General features: G+C 45.2%; 2 protein-coding genes across 6 annotated transcripts in view; one reads left to right on the top strand and one right to left on the bottom strand.

Moving 5' to 3' along the window:
* The window catches only part of CHTF18 (chromosome transmission fidelity factor 18), a 39,824-nt gene extending 31,740 nt beyond the window's left edge, over positions 1 to 8,084 (top strand). For all 4 annotated transcript variants that reach the window (XM_035131917.3, XM_060282989.2, XM_035131916.3 and 1 more), the window contains exons 20-23: positions 504 to 648; positions 4,399 to 4,533; positions 7,219 to 7,276; positions 7,799 to 8,084. In XM_035131917.3, coding sequence (XP_034987808.2) covers positions 504 to 648; positions 4,399 to 4,533; positions 7,219 to 7,276; positions 7,799 to 7,935 — 475 coding nt within the window. In that variant the 3' untranslated portion in view covers positions 7,936 to 8,084. The remainder of the gene's footprint in view (positions 1 to 503; positions 649 to 4,398; positions 4,534 to 7,218; positions 7,277 to 7,798) is intronic.
* Positions 8,085 to 9,086: 1,002 nt separating this feature from the next.
* GNG13 (G protein subunit gamma 13) lies at positions 9,087 to 18,032 on the bottom strand. 2 transcript variants are annotated; one of them, XM_035130434.3, is made up of 3 exons: positions 17,566 to 18,032; positions 10,192 to 10,338; positions 9,087 to 9,256 (listed from the first exon to the last, which is right to left on the bottom strand). In XM_035130434.3, exons 2-3 carry the CDS (start codon positions 10,287 to 10,289, stop codon positions 9,151 to 9,153), a joined length of 204 nt encoding a protein of 67 aa, XP_034986325.1. In that variant the 5' UTR covers positions 10,290 to 10,338; positions 17,566 to 18,032; the 3' UTR covers positions 9,087 to 9,150. The 2 variants fall into 2 exon arrangements, with proteins under 2 accessions (XP_034986325.1, XP_060138536.1); XM_060282553.2 differs by lacking the exon at positions 17,566 to 18,032 and adding an exon at positions 15,025 to 15,155.
* Positions 18,033 to 18,439: the final 407 nt, after the last annotated feature.

Below are 18,439 nucleotides of genomic sequence, written 5' to 3'. Positions count from 1 at the left end.
CTTCTGGTGGGTGAAAGTGCCTGCAACAAGATGCTGGCAAGTAGTAATAGGTTCTGGGAAGGAGCTGTTTCAGAATTGTGTTAGGAAGGCAGTACACAAGAAAGAGAACTTTGAATGCTAGGGAACTGGGACATATGAATTTCACACCTTAATTTGAACAAACCTGCCAAAATGCTAGCTGCAAGTATATACCTTCTCTGTGTGTGTGTGTTTAATAACTTTATTTTAATCGTTGTTGTCTACCCCTTTAAGAATAATGGGGGCAAGAGTGGGCAGGTGTACAACTTTAAAGAAATGCCGTTATGAAGGTGGTGTTCATGGTTCTCCCCCACCTCATTTTATCATCGCTACAACCCTGTGAAGTAGGTTAGGCTGAAAGGCAGTCAGTGGCTCCCAAGGTCACTCAGATGGATGAGCAGAGATAGATAAGTTGTTGTTTTTTAGTGTGGTTTTCTTCTTGTCTATAATTCTTCTGCACTGATCTATTCCACTGCAATGCCTAGAAACATGGAGGAAGTGTGTAGGTTCCCAGATCTCCCGGTTCGGAAACCGCTGACTTACCAAGCCAAGCAGCTTATCGCAAGAGAAATTGAGCTGGAGAAGATGAGGCGGACGGAAGCCCTCCTTCATGCACGGAACTCTGGCCAGGTAAGTGGCTGGACGGCTCTTGGGGAGAGCAAGTGGATCAAAGAATAAGTGAGCCTGGCTTAGGCCCCTCTACAGATCTCGTGCATGCCCCAGAATCCTTTGCAGCCTGCAAAGGTTCGTTGGTAAACAAGCCTTCTACACCAGAGGTTCCCCAAGGAGAAAAACCCCTGAAAATTAGTGGTCCAGAGAAGGGGATAGGACCCCTTTTCAACCTGATGACGACCACTTCCCTTTGTGGGCAACTGTCTGTGGGTCACATGCCAGTGGTGGATGGTGCCAACTATAGGGGGCCCTGGGGGTCCGGGCACCCACAAAAAATTGTGGGTGTTCAGCACCCAGTCTTCAGGGCCTCCAGCATGACTTCTGGGGCCTTGCAAAGCACCAGCAATTGTGTCTGAGCCCTCGTGAAGCCCTGGTTAGCTTTGCAAATGTGCTAGCAGTCATTTTTCTCCACCATGGTGATAAAGCTTGCTGTTTTCTAAGCTCAGCAAATGTCTGACTTTTTTTTAAAAGTGCTACTCAACTGCAGCTGCAGGGATTGGCGTCGGTTCATTGACAGCCATAGTATTCATGTTGAGGTTTACATGCTTGACAGTCATAATTGTCAAATTCATTTAGAAAGCTCTTCTGCCCTCTGGTGGGTCCAAGTGCCTATTGCTGCCACCACACAAGTTCTTGGCACTGATCCTTTGACATTACATGTCTCCGTCCTCTTGATAACCAGGAAAGATTGGTGATATCTGTTGCGGGGTCTGTTCCAACATCAGGGTATTGGAGCCTCAGCTTCACGATCTGCCCTTCCAGTGAGCACTCCATTTCCTTAAGAATGGATAGGTTTGATCTTCTTGCAGTTCATGGGACTCTCAAGAGTCTCCTCCAGCACCATAATTCAAAAGCATCAATTCTTTGGCGATCAGCCTTCTTTATGGTCCAGCTCTCTCTTCCATACATCACTACTGGGAAAACCAGAGCTTTAACTATATGAACCTTTGTCGGCAAGGTGATGTCTCTGCTTTTTACGATGCTGTCTAGGTTTGTCATTGCTTTTCTCCCAAGAAGCAGGCATCTTTTAGGCAACCCTAAAGGAAATCTCTGATAGGCCACCCTAAACCTGTTGTGTAAAGGCCCTTTTTTTGAAGACGGTAATGCCAACGTAAACTAAGAGGAGGGTGGGAACAGGATGCCCAGTTTATGTGACTTTAAGGCCTTTTCGTGTTGCTAAATACTCCCACCCAAGAGATCACAGCATGGACAGTGGGTAAGTCAGTTGGTTAGAGTTTGGTGCTGATAATGCCAAGGTTGCAGGTATGATCCCCGTATGGGATAGCTGCATATTCCTGCATTGTTGAGGGTTGGACTCGATGATCCTCAAGGTCCCCTTCCAACTCTACAACACTATGATTCTACAAAGAACAGATTAGTGGTCCGCATGGAGTTGAAAAATTATTTGGCAGCTGGTACATTAAGCTTAAAAGATAAAGGGACCCCTCGCCGTTAGGTCCATCTCAGCGCTCATCTCGCTTTACTGGCCGAGGGAGCCGGCGTACAGCTTCTGGGTCATGTGGCCAGCCTGACTAAGCCGCTTCTGGCGAACTAGAGCAGCACACGGAAATACTATTTACCTTCCTGCCAGAGTGGTACCTATTTATCTACTTGCACTTCGTGTTTTTGAACTGCTAGGTTGGCAGGAGCAGAGACCGAGCAACGGGATTCAAACCGCCGACCTTCTGATTGGCAAGCCTTAGGCTCTGTAGTTTAACCCGCAGCACCACCCACATCCCACATAATTAGTCACACATAATTTGTTAAAACTTAGACAGATTTGCTGCCTGAAAACCTAGAAAGCTGCTGCCAGCCTGTGTTGTACTGAGCTAGATGATCAGTGGTCTGACTCAGCAAAGAACACATTCTTATGTTCCTAATTGTAGAATAGTAGAGTTGGAAGGTGGCCTAGGGGTCACCTAGTCCAACCACCTGCAATGCAGGGATCACGGCTCAAGAATCCCTGGCAGATGGCCATCCAACTTTGTTTAAAAACCTCCAACAGAGGAGAGTCTACTGTCAAATTATCATGATGATGGAAGAGAGCATTGAAAGCTTCTGTCCCCTAGAGGGTGGCATTTCCTTTTCCAAGACCAGATCTGTAAATATGCTGTTAGCCAATAGTGATGGAAACTGAAAATAGTTGCAGGTTTGCAGCAATCATGGAATTGTGGAGACCAAATGGGCTCAAAGGTCTTTCTCGGCAAACGCTCAAGGGAACAAGGAGCCAAAGACTAATTAAGAATCTGGGCCAGCTACTTATTAAAATACACGATGCAAGCTTTTTGAATCACACGAGTCTCTTCCTGTGTTTTGGGTGGTAATAGACTTCTTATGCCAGGATGCAGTGCATGATGCACACACACACACACACACACACACACACACACACACACACCAGGGTGTTTGCTTTTTTGTTCCTAATATGCAATGCTGGTCTACAAACTGGCAGCCACGGCTGTGTTGTGCAGTGTGACTTCTGCTGATACATCCAACATTGGTCCTAGAATTAAGCGGTCTGAAAATCTTTGACATCTGTTGAGTTGCAGTGAGTTGCTGGAAATTGTGTACCAAATGGTTCCTGAAATCTCTGAAAACAAGACTTGCTTCAGTAAGACTATCAGTGGCTGGGACTCTGTGTAGCTCCCTCTATTGCGGAATGACTCCCCTGATTTGCAAAATGAGGAAATTTGTAGATTTGCATAATTTATACAGGCTGCAGAGCTGAGCTTTCCTTGTTGCTGTTTCGTTTTTTAAATGCAGAATACAAACAGCCTTGCTAATTAAGCAGGCTGTGGGATTGCAGGTTTAATTAGGTTTCATATGGGCTGGCTGATAAGGGAAGAATTAATATAGTACAAAAGGAAATGAAATAATAGACGACTCCCCCGCCCTGTATTTTTTTTATACAAGAAATGGAAAGAGAGAGTAAACAAACATGATTCTTAAGAAAGAAAAAAACCTGTGGAAAAATTATTTGACCATATAGAATTGTATTTTAAAATTCTAAAACTTTAAAGGGAAAAGAATAAAAGAGACCAGCTGCTTTTGGACAATAAAATCTTGGTTGTTGTTTAGGGCGACATCAGCCCTGGTGATTCTTACAAGATATGCACAAACTTCATGCATCAAAATGTACCGTAGCTGTTTTTCTCCTCCCTCTCTGCAAGTAGAGTAAACAAGCCAGGAAGCAGCAGTTAACCATAGCTTTCTGTTACAGGCAAACCAGGAAACTATGGTGAGCAGAACAGTCCCGAATCGGGCCTGGTGTTGATTTTGCATTTTCCTTTTTTCTTGCTTTTCTGGCTTGGTTTCAATCATTGGAATTTATTGATTATGTAGATTGTGTGTGAGAGAGAATGAATGAATGAATGAATGAATGAATGAATGAATGAATGAATAGTGGTTAGAGTGTCATCCTAGAACCCAGGAGACCAGGATTCAAATCTTCATTCCACTGTGAAGCTCACTGGCTGATCTGGTGCCAGTCACCATCTTTCAGCCTAACCTACTTCACAGAGTTGTGAGGATGAAACAGAACCATGTACGCTACCTTGAGCTCCCTCAAGGAAAAAGTGGGGCGTGAACGTGACGAATACATAATACGTAAAGCACCTCAACAGAACTGAAAAGAGATACAGAAATATTCTCCAAATAAATACAATAAATTAACTAACCCTTCTCTGCCTGTCTCCATCTTCCCCGCAGGCAATGGAGACAACTTCGCTCCCAAAAGAAGGCAACCACAAAGCAAGCCATGAGCCGGCACTGGCCGAATCCAGAGTGCGGAACCACAAACAGCGTCTCGACCAGATTGTGAAGAGAGCCACATTTGAGGAGAAGGTGAGGGCAGCGTCCAAGGAGTGCAGGCAGCAGAGGACCATAGCCCAGGGCAGCTTGCAGTGCCAGCACAGCCTGGCAGCTTGCGCCTCATTCCCTTTGCTGTGTTTCTGTCTCGCATAGTTGAGAAAGGCCCGTGTCTTCAGTGCAGCAATTCTGCCGGGTCTTGTCCCAGTGCATGTGTGAAGCTCTCCTTTCTTCTGTTTGCTGTCTAGTCCTAGAATTGTCGAGTTGAAAGGAACCACAAGGTCCCTCTAATCCAGGCATACGCAACCTTGGCTCTCTAGATGTTTTGGAACTACAACTCCCATGATCCCTAGCTAACAGGGCCAGTGGTCAGGGATCATGGGAGTTGTAGTTCCAAAACATCTGGAGAGCCAAGGTTGCCTATGCCTGCTCTAATCCAACCTCCTGCAGTGCAGGAATCTTTTGCCCAATGTGGAATTCAAATCCACGAGGTCCGGGCTGTGCAGGTGCACTGGCAAAGCCCATGCAGCAGTCCGACTGGTGCCGCTGCACAACCTCCACCTGGCAGCCATCCTATTCCCCATCCTCCCAGTAAATGGCAACAGCACCGCTGCTGGGAGGCTATTATTGCAGCTCCACTGCACTGGGGAACCAGTCCTGATGTTCACTGGTTTGCAGTAAAAGCGGGGTGGTGGCTTTTTAAGGGCCGGTAGGTGGCAATTGTAAAGATCAGCAAGGCCACTTTTATGTTACAGGTGCAGCTCGAAGGTACCGAAATAGGCTGCATCCCAAACATCCCTCTCCACGAGGCTGAAGCCGGATTGCAGACCTTGTGCATAGCTTTCTTTTTCACTAAGAGAACAGTACCTGGGGGCAGAGTTAAGGGAGAGGTGTGGATAATAAAACTAATTTATCCACTGGGTTGGTGAACCCATAGAAAGCTGCCTTATACTGAGTCAGAGCCCATAGTATTGTCTACATTGACTGGTAGCAGTTCTTCAGAGTTTCAGGCAGGGAGTCTCTCCCCAACCCGACATAGAGATCTTCTGCATTCAAAGCAGATGCACTGAGCTATACAGCCTTTCTTTTGAGGCTGTCTGCTGCCATGCCTTATAGGATGGTCCTTCACTTGCAGTTGTGCAACGCTAAATAGGGACCGCTCCGGCGGGAAGGTAAACAGCGTTTCCGTGCGCTGCTCTGGTTCACCAGAAGCAGCTTTGTCATGCTGGCCACATGACCCGGAAGCTGTCTGCGGACAAACGCCGGCTCCCTCGGCCTATAGAGCGAGATGAGCGCCGCAACCCCAGAGTCGGACACGACTGGACCTGATGGTCAGGGGCCCCTTTACCTTTATAGTGTGATGCTTGCAAACTAGATATCCCTTTGCTGGGGGCGGGGGGCTTGTTCGTTTTTGTTTTGTTTTATATTTTATTGTTTGGTTAACCAAGAAAAAAAGTGCAACCCTAACAAAAAACCCAAAGATTCAAAAATCTAAACTTTAAAGCCTCACAGCCTAGGAGGGCAAAAGTACAAAGATACAGCGCAGCTCCAAAGGGATAGTAAAATATTCACAAATACAAAGATTCCCTTTATAAAGCTTGTTGGGATTTTGGTGAACACTGAGTTAAAACACTCTGGAGGCGTTCTGATTCTCTGGGTGTCTGCCCACAAGTGATATGTGCAATTTCCTTTGTTCTGAGTTCAGTTTTGGTTTTGAGTCTGAGTTTCTGCCGGAAAGGAAGTGTGCATGCACACGAAAGCTCATACCAAAATATAAACTTAGTTGGTCTTTAAGGTGCTACTGAAGGAATTTTCTTATTTTGCCAGAAAGGAGAGAGTGCTAGAGATAAGAGCTGCAAACATGCAGCTAGCTTCTGTTGGTTTTGCTGTTTCTTTTATGCTTCTGCAATAAAGTTGAGTTAGACTACTAGAAGCAACGGAGTTGAGTCTGTTTTATTGAAGACACAGACTGCCATCGTTCCAGCTGCGCTGGAACTCTGCTGGGTCCAAACAAGAAGAAGCTTTGCAGAGCGAGCTGGGGAGCGTGCTGGGCAGCCATTGAAGATTGGCTGCGTGGGTCTAAGGATTTACGACCCACAATACTACATTTATCACAACAAAGCTTTATAAAAATACAAGTATTCTCTACTTGTGAGTTCCATCATTATTGAGAATAAAGTTTCTATAGAGTCCTAAATGAGCTAGACATTGATATATACTGGTGGCGCGGAGTGATCATGCACTTCATTATTCATATAAGGAATAAAACGATGGCATAGATACTAAAAAAATTGTCATTCAAGCTCTTTGCCCTTTAGTTTATGAGATACCTTTTCCATAAGGCAATTCGCCAAGCCCTTGAATGCCAGCAGTCCATATTATTAAGGTTAAAAGCTTTCCAGGATTGGGCAATACTTTGCTGGTTTTGCAGTGTCCACTGCAAGACATTCCTTGGTTTGGAGAGTTGTTCTCCAGGAAACACAATGGGGTCTGCCTGGTAACTATTTGCATGGGTGATCATCAATGAGCAAATGCGTCAGAACACATTCTAAAGTAAACCCGCATTCTGTAGCTAAGCTGGAAGTCCTGTGCGGGCCAACTTGCAAAGCTCCGTGCCCATGTGACATTGGGCTTCTCTGAGGAAACCAGGCCTTTAACAACTGTGGGTGATGTGGGGAGTAGATGGTGCCCTCTCATAATGGCTTCTGTTCCTTTCCGCAGCCAGAAACAGATTTCTTTGGCCGTGCGATTGTCAAGAAAAATGTGTCTCCGTCAGCAGGTATGTTCTGTGGTGGGGATGAAATTTCCATTAGAAGGGGGAGGGAGACTGGGCTTACTGAAGTGGATAGGTGGTGTCAGCAGAGAAGATGGTTTAGCTGCCTTGGTACATACACACAGGGCCTTCTTTGTGGTGGCCCCTAAGTTGTGGAACTCCCTCCCCACAGAGGTCCACCTGGTGCCTTCATTATACAGCTTTGGGCAAATGCTGAGGTTGAACCTCTTTGCCCTCCTAGCTTTGCCTCTGTGGTGTAGTGGTTAAGAGTGATGATCTAAGACCTGGGAGATAGGGGTTCAAATCCCCACCCAGTCTGTTGCATAATCAGTTTGCAGCACTAATGGAACATTTGTGGCCCTCCACATGTTATTGGACTACAACTCCCATTTTCCTTGACCATTAGTCATGCTGGCTGGGACTGATGGAAGGTGGCGGTTAAAAACATCTGAAGGACCACAGGCACCCATCCCTGAAAATTCCTTCATCAATCTTACGTCTTTCTTTCTTTTTCCCCTTTCCCAACAGCCAATCAGGAACCTGAGAAAAACCGAATAGAAAAACAAATTGGGAAGGCTGTTGGGCAGAGCGATATTTGGTTCCGGTTCAACGAAGGGGTCTCCAATGCAGTTCGGAGGAATATTTACATTAAAGATTTGTTCTAGTGATTGAAATGTGGGCAGGAAGCACATGAGTCAGCTGGCATGTGGGTACCATGTAAGGATATTTTGAACAAAAATGTTTATGTATGCTTTTGTATTGAATCCTATTTTATATATAAAAAGAAAGGAATAAATTTGAGACATGCACAGTGCCACTTTCTTTATTTTGCTTAGAAGCCCTTATCACATTTGCTTAGCTTTTTTTTTAACTGCAAAACTGTATATCCTACAAGATACAAAAAAGTATTTAAGCAAAAATTATTTTATAAAACTTGTGTTGTTCCTTTACAAGTCCCCCAAAAAAAGACCAAAAAAAAAAGAATTGCAGGTGTGTAGGAAAGAGAAACGACAGGGTTCATAAAGCTGCAAATTTTGCTTAGTTTTTGTTGTGATTCCTGCATTGCAGGGGGTTGGATTCGATTCTTCTTTTGGGTGCCTCCCAACTCCACCATTTTATTATCCCATGCTGCATCCAGTGTCCCTATATCTTCCCAGATGGTGGTGCCAAAATTCGAAACAGGGGGGTCTCTTTTCCATCCGTACTCTCTTCAGTGATTGTTCCCAACTGGTGAACAGGGGCACACCAGTGTGCTACTAGGACAGGGTGTGACATGCCTTGAGAAAGGGTGATCCACTCTTAGATGTGTCCTTCGTCTGTCAAGATGGGAAGACCTCGTTCAGCACCGATTCTGCTACCCAGCACTGCCAACATATGAACAGTGACATTATCCCAGGAGGGAAGCAATTCTACATGCACCTGAATTCTCTCATGCAGCCTAGACCATAGCTGGTGGGTAGAGGGGAACCCCCAGAAGCATCACCATTGCTCCAGAAAGTACATAGGTATTCCTGAGCCCCTATCTCCCTAGGGAAAGGAGGGAAATATGGATGCAATGGACTTGATTGTACAACATTTGCAGGGAGGGTGCCTGCCTGTTCTGTGAAATCTGTATGTCGGTGGTTTGAAGTGCACCTCCCATTTAAACCCAGGAGAAGGGAGAATGCTCTTCCCCAAATCATACCAATGAGGGAAACCTTTAATTAGCCACTATATGAACTCAACAGTGCTAGCAAAGGGGAGGGGAGGTAAAAGTGTGAGTTTAGCCATAGTGAGGAACTAAAATAAAAACTTTATACATTAAGTTTTCATGCAATTTTGAGTATCTCCAAAGGAAGCCATTTTTATTTATCGTGGACGAAATTTTGGGAGGCAATGGGTTAGAGGATGGTGCATTTCCCCTTTTCAACCCACGGATTGTTCTTCATCAGCTCTGGGTTCAGAAATGGATCTTCTGGAATGCCATCTTCTATCCACTTAAGAAATCTAGGGTGGAAAGAGAATATATGAGGGTCTTTCCTCGTTGCAATATTAGGCCAACATCTCGCTGAGTCCAGAGTATCTTGGGCCTGGTCCCAAATCTCATGTCCTTCTCTCCCTTTTAAAAACTTTTTTTTAAAAAAATAATCCTGAATTATAACTCCCCATCATCTATGGTCATAGTCGCTAGGGAGTTGAAATTCAGCATCATCTAGAGGCCATAGGCTAAGTACACCGGCTTTACAAGGTAGATGGGTTGACAGCAGAGTGCTGGGTCAGTGAGACCCCTACCACATGCCATCTTATTGTACCCAGAGGCACTCTGTACATAGATGAAAACTTGTGGGCTTGTGAACTGAAGCTTCTCAGGTACCTAGAAAAATCCCAGGCCTGCATCTGTTTCTATTGCTGTGATGTGTATTTCTAGGGCCAAACATCTTAGGGAAAGCTCTTCATTCTTAAGATTCATGTTCTTGAGTAGCTTTTAATTACTTTTGCTAGCAGGAAACACACAGCTAGAGGATTTTGAGGGTGGCAGAGTGTCGCTGCCCTCAAAAGTCTCCACTTTCTCATAGGACAGCAGCCCCCAGGGTTTCTCAAGAGAGAAGGATGCAACGCACAATGGTGTTGGTATTGTCCACACTGACTGGCAGCAGCTCTCCTGGGTTTCAGGCCAGAGCTCCAACCCTACTCGGAGATGCCATTGGGGATTGAACCCAGGACAATCTACATTCAAAGCAGGTGCCCAACATTAGGTGTTTTCCACTCCATCTCAAGCCTATCTTTGTCGGTACTGGGACTAGAAACCTGAGAGGGAGGTTTAAAATAAGCCTGATGTTCTTAATATGCTAGATTCCACTTATGTGGAATGTACTTAGTCGTGTGTGTATAAGGTGGCAGGAAGGAGAAATAGCAAGAGAGGAAGCTATTTGTGGACTCACTCGGGGATCGTTTTTGAGGACATCTCCCGCTTGTAAGCCAGCTGGTACTTAAGGCTTTCGACTTCCTTCTTCCACTGAGGGGCTTCCCATTCATCCATGGGGATGTGGCTTGGTGACTGTTCGGGTCAGAGAAGGAGAAGCGTCAACCTAGGCAGAAAATAAAAAAATGGTGAGTAGATTTTAATTGGCTTGATTGTCCCTCTTCCAAGAAGTGCATGCTGGAGCCCACCCACCCCCCACCCCCAAAGAAATTACCCTCACCTATTTAGCAGGATTTTTGTGAATATAAGAAGTAGTGACTGAGCTAAGGTTGGTCGGCATGCTTCATATGGCAGAGATTTTGAACCATGCTTTGCTTTCCAACTAACACTAAACATTGCATTGCTCCTGAGCATACTCAACCCTCCCGGGACTTTTTGGTGTTTTGAGTCTCCTCTTCCCTCACTCCCAAGTTTTATTTTTATTTTTTAAAGATTGTTTATAGATACTGCAAACCTCAGAGCTTGTATTTGAGAGAGAGAGAGAGAGAATATACAGTTTACATAAAAACAAACATACCAAAGGCATTCAATAATATGTCCTAAAAATGAGATAAATCCTGAACCCACAACAACACACACGTTTCCCAGCATCCTGTTGGCTCTTGGCACCTGAGTTTGCTACAAAGGGACTCATGTCAGTTAGAGAAAGATTGAACTAAAAATAATAATTGGTCCAAGTTGTCTCTAGGGCGGGCTGCCTGCTGATCAAGTAAAATAGCCTGACTTTGCATCAAGTAAAACTTTTCTCAAGGAAAAAGAGTGAGTATATTTTCAAAGGACAGAGCTCTAGAGAGGGAACAGGAGGTGTTTACACCCACAATTGATGCATCAGGAAATTGGGACTAATTGCCATGTTGGATCTTGCCTTTGCATATACTTTGCTTCACCAAGCACAGATGGGGAAGGACTGGATGTGGGTCAGTTTGCAAAACCATCCTAAAACATCTGCTGCTTCCAACACAACCGCAGGTTGAAATGTTGGCCCTTGGAAGGTACCTTGCCCACTCTGACATGGAATTTCTTTCCAGTCAGCCTTCTGAGCCCCTGAATCCATCATAAAATACCCATTTCACAAAAGGAAAAACGGGATGCTCAGATCCTCCGCCGTCACACCCACAAAGGCAGGGGGGGGAACCCTACCCTCCCACAAAAACACAGACAAAAAGAGGAAGCAACTACCCAAAGCAAAAATTAAAAGCTCAAAAACTAAATTTAAAAACAAAATAAAATTGGGAGGGTCAAGAGATGTTGGAGTTGTAGTCCAGAACATCTGGAGGGCATCAAGCTGGTACAGGCTGACTTCGGTTCTGCATTGCAGGGGGTTGGACTAGATGACTCTTGGGGTCGCCCTTCAACTGCAATTCTATTATTCTACATCACCTTTCATGGTAACCACAGGAGGAGTCGGTGCCTGTTGCTGTGGGCAAGCTGACAAGCGGAAATACGACAGATGTAGCAGGTGCCTTTCCCACCCCTGGTGACAAACTTTGGTGGAATTATCAATCTCCCTTTGAGCCTCCGGATGCCCTGGTTCTGCATCTCCACAAGCCTTTGGCACTATAACCTCAGCAAGTCAAGCTCTCCCCCATCACCCCATTATTTCGCATGACCTCACCTATTACATTTCTGCTAATCACAGAAAGTCTAAGGGTGCTAAGTGGGTTTCTTTCAGGTCAGAGGTGGCCATCCTATGCCTGGTGGATTTGGGGGAGAGGCTCTTTGATAGGGCGGGCAAATGCCCAGCAAAAAAGAGTTCCTATGCCTTTAAACCAGGAGTGGGGATCAGATACATCTCTATTCTCCATCCAGACCAGCAAGAGACACTGTCGGAGTTCAAGGGCATGTTCCAACCAGGCAAAAGCACTCAAGGAGGATGTGAAGAAAGGAGAGTGAGGGATGTGGCCTGGAGAGAGTCCAAAGGGCCGGATAGAGAAATCTGGAGGGCCAGATTTGACTCCTGGGCCTGATGTTTCCCACTCCTGCTTTAAATTGATTTTCCAGGGCCCTCAATTCAAAATACAAAGGAACTCCATTTGTTCCAGATTAAAGGCAGGACTATGTGTATTTTAGAACAACATAATCTGCCTCCCAAGAGTGAGTGCTGGGTCCTGCATACATTTAGTAAACTAGACATTGTTTGCATAGCGTTAAATGGCAAAGGTTAGTTTAGTTATGGGGCAAGGAGCTGCCTTGGTCCCTGAAAGCCACTCTCTACACCAGGCATCCCCAAACTGCGGCCCTCCAGATGTTTTGGCCTGCAACTCCCATGATCCCTAGCTAACAGGACCAGTGGTCAGGGATGATGGGAATTGTAGTCCAAAACATCTGGAGGGCCGAAGTTTGGGGAATGCCTGCTCTACACCCTCCACTGGGATCCTCATTCAGCAATGGCTCTCACAGCCTCTCATTGCCTGTGGACACTAGCAAATGGAATTTGATAAACCAGTTTTCATAAGGTCTAGGAAAACGGATCTGTTAAAAATAAAAGTCAAAGCAAAGTTTCTCTGGAAGCCAAAGTGTGTTCTGCACTTGCAGAGGTTGGCAGTCACTATTAGACGAGGAGTCTGTGTCTCCTTTTCAATTAATTCTATGGGGTGAGTGTGAAAGTCCCTGGTGATGACTATGAAATCCAGAGCTGGGAAGCCCTTTGAGGTTGGAGCTATCTATCTGGGGGTGACCCCATTATACGCAGTATTTCAAAGTAGGCTGTGGGGCCAGGCTTATGGAAAAGTGATGCTCCCCCCCCCATCCTATGATTTGCATAGTTTTATCTTGTGGCATTAGCATTTAACTAACAAATCCTTCTAAATGCTGTCTCCCGCAGGAGGGTCTGGGGAAGGGGAGGGGGAAAGAGCAAGCAGCTGTTGCTGGCTTGATGGAAATGAGAGATTAAATCCCTAAGCAAATCACTGTTCGGCAGGACTGTGGTTGATGGTGAACGAAAGGGGGGGGGAAGGTAGGGGTTAAGCTCCACAAAACCAACATATTGCCAGTTTGTTTCCAGGGGGCAGTTTAACACAGCCACAACACTGCAAGTTGTTGGCCAAACAGTTCTGCCTGAGCAGCTTTTGTCGGTTGGTTTATCAATAGAAATTTGATTCATTGGTTTACCACTTCCTTACTCAACGGGAGGCTGTACATTAAGGTATCCTACTCAGAGCAGACCCGCTGAAATGAAAGTTAGTCATGTTGATTAACTTCAATGGGTCTACTCTGAGAAGGACCTGCACTGGATGCCACCCATATTTCATTATTATTTTTAAGATGGTTTTGGCTCTGTGATTAGGGATTAAAAATATATCCTTTGGGGTGCCATTTCCTGCTAAGAATGGGTTGTCACCAGTGTTGATGTTACTCAGAGTAGACCCATTCAAATAATGGGCATGGCCAGCCTAGGTTTATGTACTTTAATGGGTCGACTCTGAGTTGGGTATAACACACCAGAGCTACCCTGTTTCCCCGAAAATAAGACATACCCATAAAATAAGCCGTAGCAGGATTTCTAAGCATTTGAGCAAGATAAGTCATACCCCGAAAATAAGACATAGTGATAGGCGCAGTTCTGGAGGGCGCCAAGGAAGTGGCGAGGCTGGATGCATAATAAAAATAAGACATCCCCTGAAAATAAGCCATAGTGTGTCTTCTTGAGGAAAATTAAATATAAGACAGTGTCATATTTTCGGGAAAACACTGTATCTCCCAAAGGGCATCTGTGTTCATATTACTGTCATTCACATTTGTATTACTGAATCAAGTAACAGTTGGTTAAGAGTTTGGTGCTGATAATCCCAAGGTCGCAGGTTTGATCCCCGTATGGGACAGCTGCTTATTCCTGCAGTGCAGGGGGGGTGAACTAGATGATCATGAGGGTCCCTTCCAGCTCTACAATTCTATGATTCTATACCTGCCTTTTAACTGAGGGGCCAACTATTGAATCCATTGATAACACTGAGGTCTTATCCAACTTGATACCTTCCAGAAGTTCTGGATCACAAAAGCCATCTGTTCCAGCCAGCACATGGGACTCATTGCTGTAGTCCAAAACATCTGAAGGGAACCACCAGAAATGCATTTCTTTCTAACTAATGTATTGGTCAGGATGCCTCCAAAAAGGAAGGGGCAAATGACACCGATGTATGTTTGATGTCTAAAACCACACCGAGTCATCATTAAATTTGAAAGGCCACATAATACGCTCAAGCACAGCTGCTGTTTTCCCAACCCCAGAGTTTTCATTGGCACAGGGTGGGGTTGGGAACAGGCAAGGAGGGGAGAGGAGAAAGACTATGCCAGCAATATTGCAGCTAAGGTCTCCTTGCTATCTGTTTCTGCAAACACGTCTTTCATATTTGACCCATGACAGGGTCTTTTCAACGTCAATTCTCCCGTTATGAACTGCCCTCCCTAATGAGGTGTGACCGTCTCCATCGTTATCAACTTTCAGGAAGAATTTGAAAACAATCCTGACTCCCTAGCTCAGGTAAAGTGTACATAATAATGCATACAGCACGCAAAGGATATACATTAGGGGAAATCGCTTTTCAAAATGTGTATATTTCAGCCAAATTGCATACAAACATGCATATTGAGAGAAATTTGCACTAAAAGGCCGAACGTTTTTTCACACGCTTTAAAAAATAATAATTCTCAAACCAAACTGAAGACTAGACAAATGAGAAACTATCTTATGAAATAAGCAGATAATAAATTTTATAAGAACCTGATTCTGGACAAATATGGACTGTCTCAATGGCTAGATATTTGCAGCGGTGAACAGAGAACAAAAACCTACCTTAGCAGTCCAGCTCCTGCCCTGTAGAAACTCAGCCCTCTCACACCAGGGCTTGAAAAGGCTGCCACTTTGCATGCATTACACACATTGCCATTTAACTAAGCAATCTCCGGGTCTGATTTGATTGCAATTTGAATAGTATGAAAAGCTATTGGGTCAAGAGAGATGCTGCGTCACATCTGCCAAGGAGAAGGACATCAGGTTGCACCCAAAGTTATTTCTAAGCAGTGTAGCCCCGCTGAAATCACTGGAAAGTTCAGTCATTTCAAAGGGTCTATGCCAGGGGTCAGCAACCTTTTTCAGCCGTGGGCCGGTCCACTGTCCCTCAGACCATGTGGGGGGCCAGACTGTATTTTTTTTGGGGGGGGGGAAATGAACGAATTCCTATGCCCCACAAATAACCCAGAGATGCATTTTAAACAAAGGCACACATTCTACTCATGTAAAAACACCAGGGAGGCCCCACAAATAACCCAGAGATGCATTTGAAATGAAAGGACACATTCTACCGTCCGTGGGCCGGATTGAGAAGGCGATTGGGCCACATCCAGCCCACAGGCCTTAGGTTGCCTACCCCTGGTCTATGCTGTGCCTAATTTAGGTGGATATGAGCCCAACCATCTAAGGCAGTCTTCCCCAACCTGGTGCCCTCCAAATGATTTTGGACTACAACTCCCCATTAGGCACAGCCAAGCCCATTTCTTCTGGAAAAGGGTGGTAAGCTCAGTGGTGGAACAGGTGCTTTGCATGCAGAAGGTCGCAGGTCCATGAGGACTGCAATTTTAGCTCAGTGGCGGAGCACTTGTTTTGCATGCAGAGGGTTCCCGATTTAATCCCTGGCATCTCTGGAGAAGGCTGGGGATAGGCTCCAGGCTAAGACCCTGGAGGGCCTCTGCCAGTCAGTGTTCACAAAACTGGGCAAGATGGTGCGACTCAGTATACGGTGACTTCCTATGTTCCTATTTAAATTGTCCCTTTATTCAGAACCATGAGGACTGGGATCTTAGTTCAGTAGTACAGCACCAGCTCTGCACATGCAGAAATTTCCAGTTGCAATCTCAAACGTCATCTCCAGGCAGGGCTGGGAGAGACTCCCAGCTGGAAACCATGGATCAAATGCTTTATGCCCGAAACAGGAGTCCGGACTCCACCCAAGTGTTGAGCTAACCTAAGATTAGCAGATCCATGGCCAGCACAACATCCTCCATAACAAACACACCAGAGCATTGGGGACCGTGAGTACATCAGTTGGCCGTGCCAACGCAGCTAGTCCATTGCGTTTCATCTCCCTCTGGGCAAAGGCACAGTTGAAAAACAAACAAGCTTTAAGAGCTCAAATGAATCCACACAGGACAGCGAATTTCAGACGCCCTCCCCAGATGCTATTCTCTGGGGCTGCAGTAGATCTTGGGGCACATCCCGGGATCCAGTCTCTGGTTGTGTGGCATGGCGGAGGAGTCTAGATCTTGCTCTAGAACAGCAGTGCATCTGGGGAGTTTTCTAACCTGGACTTACTGGTTTTACTGGGCCTCCTTGTAAGACAGCCATGTGCTGCGCACACACTTAACATTTCATCATTCACCCATAATTCCATGCTTTACAGCTGCTTCTACATTCCTGATATGCCGGAAGACACACAGAAAAGGAAAAGGAACATTTGCCAACCCTGAGAAATATGTGCAGTTTTTCATTTTAAACTCACTTAAAAATCATAACACCATCATGTCTACAAGGATAAAAATGGGGGTTGCTTCTGCTGGCATAGGAACCAACTGGCATAGGAATGAGCACCATTTTGTTGTTGTAAAAGATGATAAATATTTTAAAGTAAAAAATAATTATCAGCATTGCTTAAAAGACGCCAAGAAGAAATAAGTTCCTTTTTCAATAATAACATCCCTCTCTGTTAACCAGGCCAGCAATACACATACATTTCTCTCTTGCAGGAAGCAGCCTACAGGTGAGATTTAAGGAGCTATCTAGTCCTGCATCCTTTAGCTCAATGGTAGAGCATCAGGTTGTCCCAGGTTCAATCCTCAGCATCTCTAGGGAGGGCTGTGAAAAGACTCCTATCTAAATTCACTGCCGGTCAGTGTAGAAAACTTGGTATAAGGCAGCTTCCCACGTTCCAACTACTAGATGTCTCTGGAAGAATGAAGGTGGCAGCTACCTGCTCTTGCTTGCCCCCTCCCCCAGCATCTTGATACTCAAACAGTATACTGTTCCTAGACATGGAAGTTTCCTTTAATTATCATTAATTTCCAATGGGCCACATCCAATGTTATCCCTACTCAGGGTAGATCCACTGAAATCAATACACAACTAGCTTAGATTCATTGATTTCAATGTAACGACTCCGAGTAAAACGTGGTTGGATTCAGCGAAACGATGATAAAAAGTCATAAATTGTAAGAGTAGAGATGGTGAAAGGCCTTGGTCTGGAGGTCAAAACTAATCCCATTTTTTTGTAACCAGAAATATTCACCCCATCTAATGGGCACAATGTTTTATTAATAAAAGAAGTCAAAACCAGCAACCTACCTTGGAAGAAGCAGTAAGGGCTTAAAAGACCAAAGGGGAAAAGTTGTGTGTTTGTTCTTTTTCTTTTGGAAGGAAGACTTTTCCCACTGAAGATTGGGTCCACCTAAAAAAAAGGCTCAAAACAGCTTCCCAGGACTTTCAGTTGTATGTTCGCCTCTCCAAGCAGAACCCTCCGTTGCTGTTAACAATCTGAAATCCTGAATGTAATCTATTAAAGTCTGCCCAGCTGCCTCCGAAAAGGGAAAGAACAGGGATAATGAGAAATCCCCCCCAGCCTCCTCCCTCCCGCGGGTGCTCTGTTTAGCAGCTTGGAGCCCAGATAAGCTGAGAAAGAGAAAGTGCACCCTTTGTCTTCCACGGGTAGCGATTGCTCCAAATGCCCTCTTACAACAGGTTCTGCTGAAACAGAGCCTTGGGGTTAAGGTGCTGAGGCGGCTGTCTCATTAGAGGGATCAAGATGGAGGCAAAGGATGCTTGGGCTGCCATAGATACAGTACCTCTTCCCCTCTCTTAAGAACAGCACCTTAATTGCATCCCTGGGGCCTGGAGGGATGGGCGAGGAACACCTAAAGATGCACACTGTGTGCAAAAGCAAAACAAGTGTGTTATATATCACTATTTCTGGTGCACCTACCTGGGCCTAGCAAATAAATATTTAAATAAATCAACTTGCCATCATGGTAGGGGATTGGCTCTGTAGGCCAATTAATCATCATCGTTGTTGTTGTTGTTGTTAAATTACCCAACCTTCACTAGATTCCAGGGTGGATTGCAATAATTTAAAATCCATCATTAAAAAGTTAAAACAGATCTGTTACAGGAATAGGGCGGGCTCTAAAAACCCACAACTCAGGTAGAGCATCAGATGAAGCCA

This window comes from Zootoca vivipara, chromosome 13 (genome assembly GCF_965207765.1).
Source record: "Zootoca vivipara chromosome 13, rZooViv2.hap1.1, whole genome shotgun sequence".
In the NCBI taxonomy this organism is placed as follows: Eukaryota; Metazoa; Chordata; class Lepidosauria; order Squamata; family Lacertidae; genus Zootoca; species Zootoca vivipara.
The sequence above is the reverse complement of the archived record's forward strand: the minus strand, read 5'-3'. Positions and strand labels throughout refer to the sequence as shown.

Coding starts and splice junctions, on each gene's coding strand:
- GNG13 (XM_035130434.3), bottom strand. CDS start 10,289: ATGGATGAATGGGAAGCCCCTCAGTGGAAGAAGGAAGTCGAAAGCCTT. Junction 9,257..10,191: donor TCCTCAAAAACGATCCCCGA/GTGAGTCCACAA, acceptor TTTCCACCCTAG/ATTTCTTAAGTGGATAGAAG.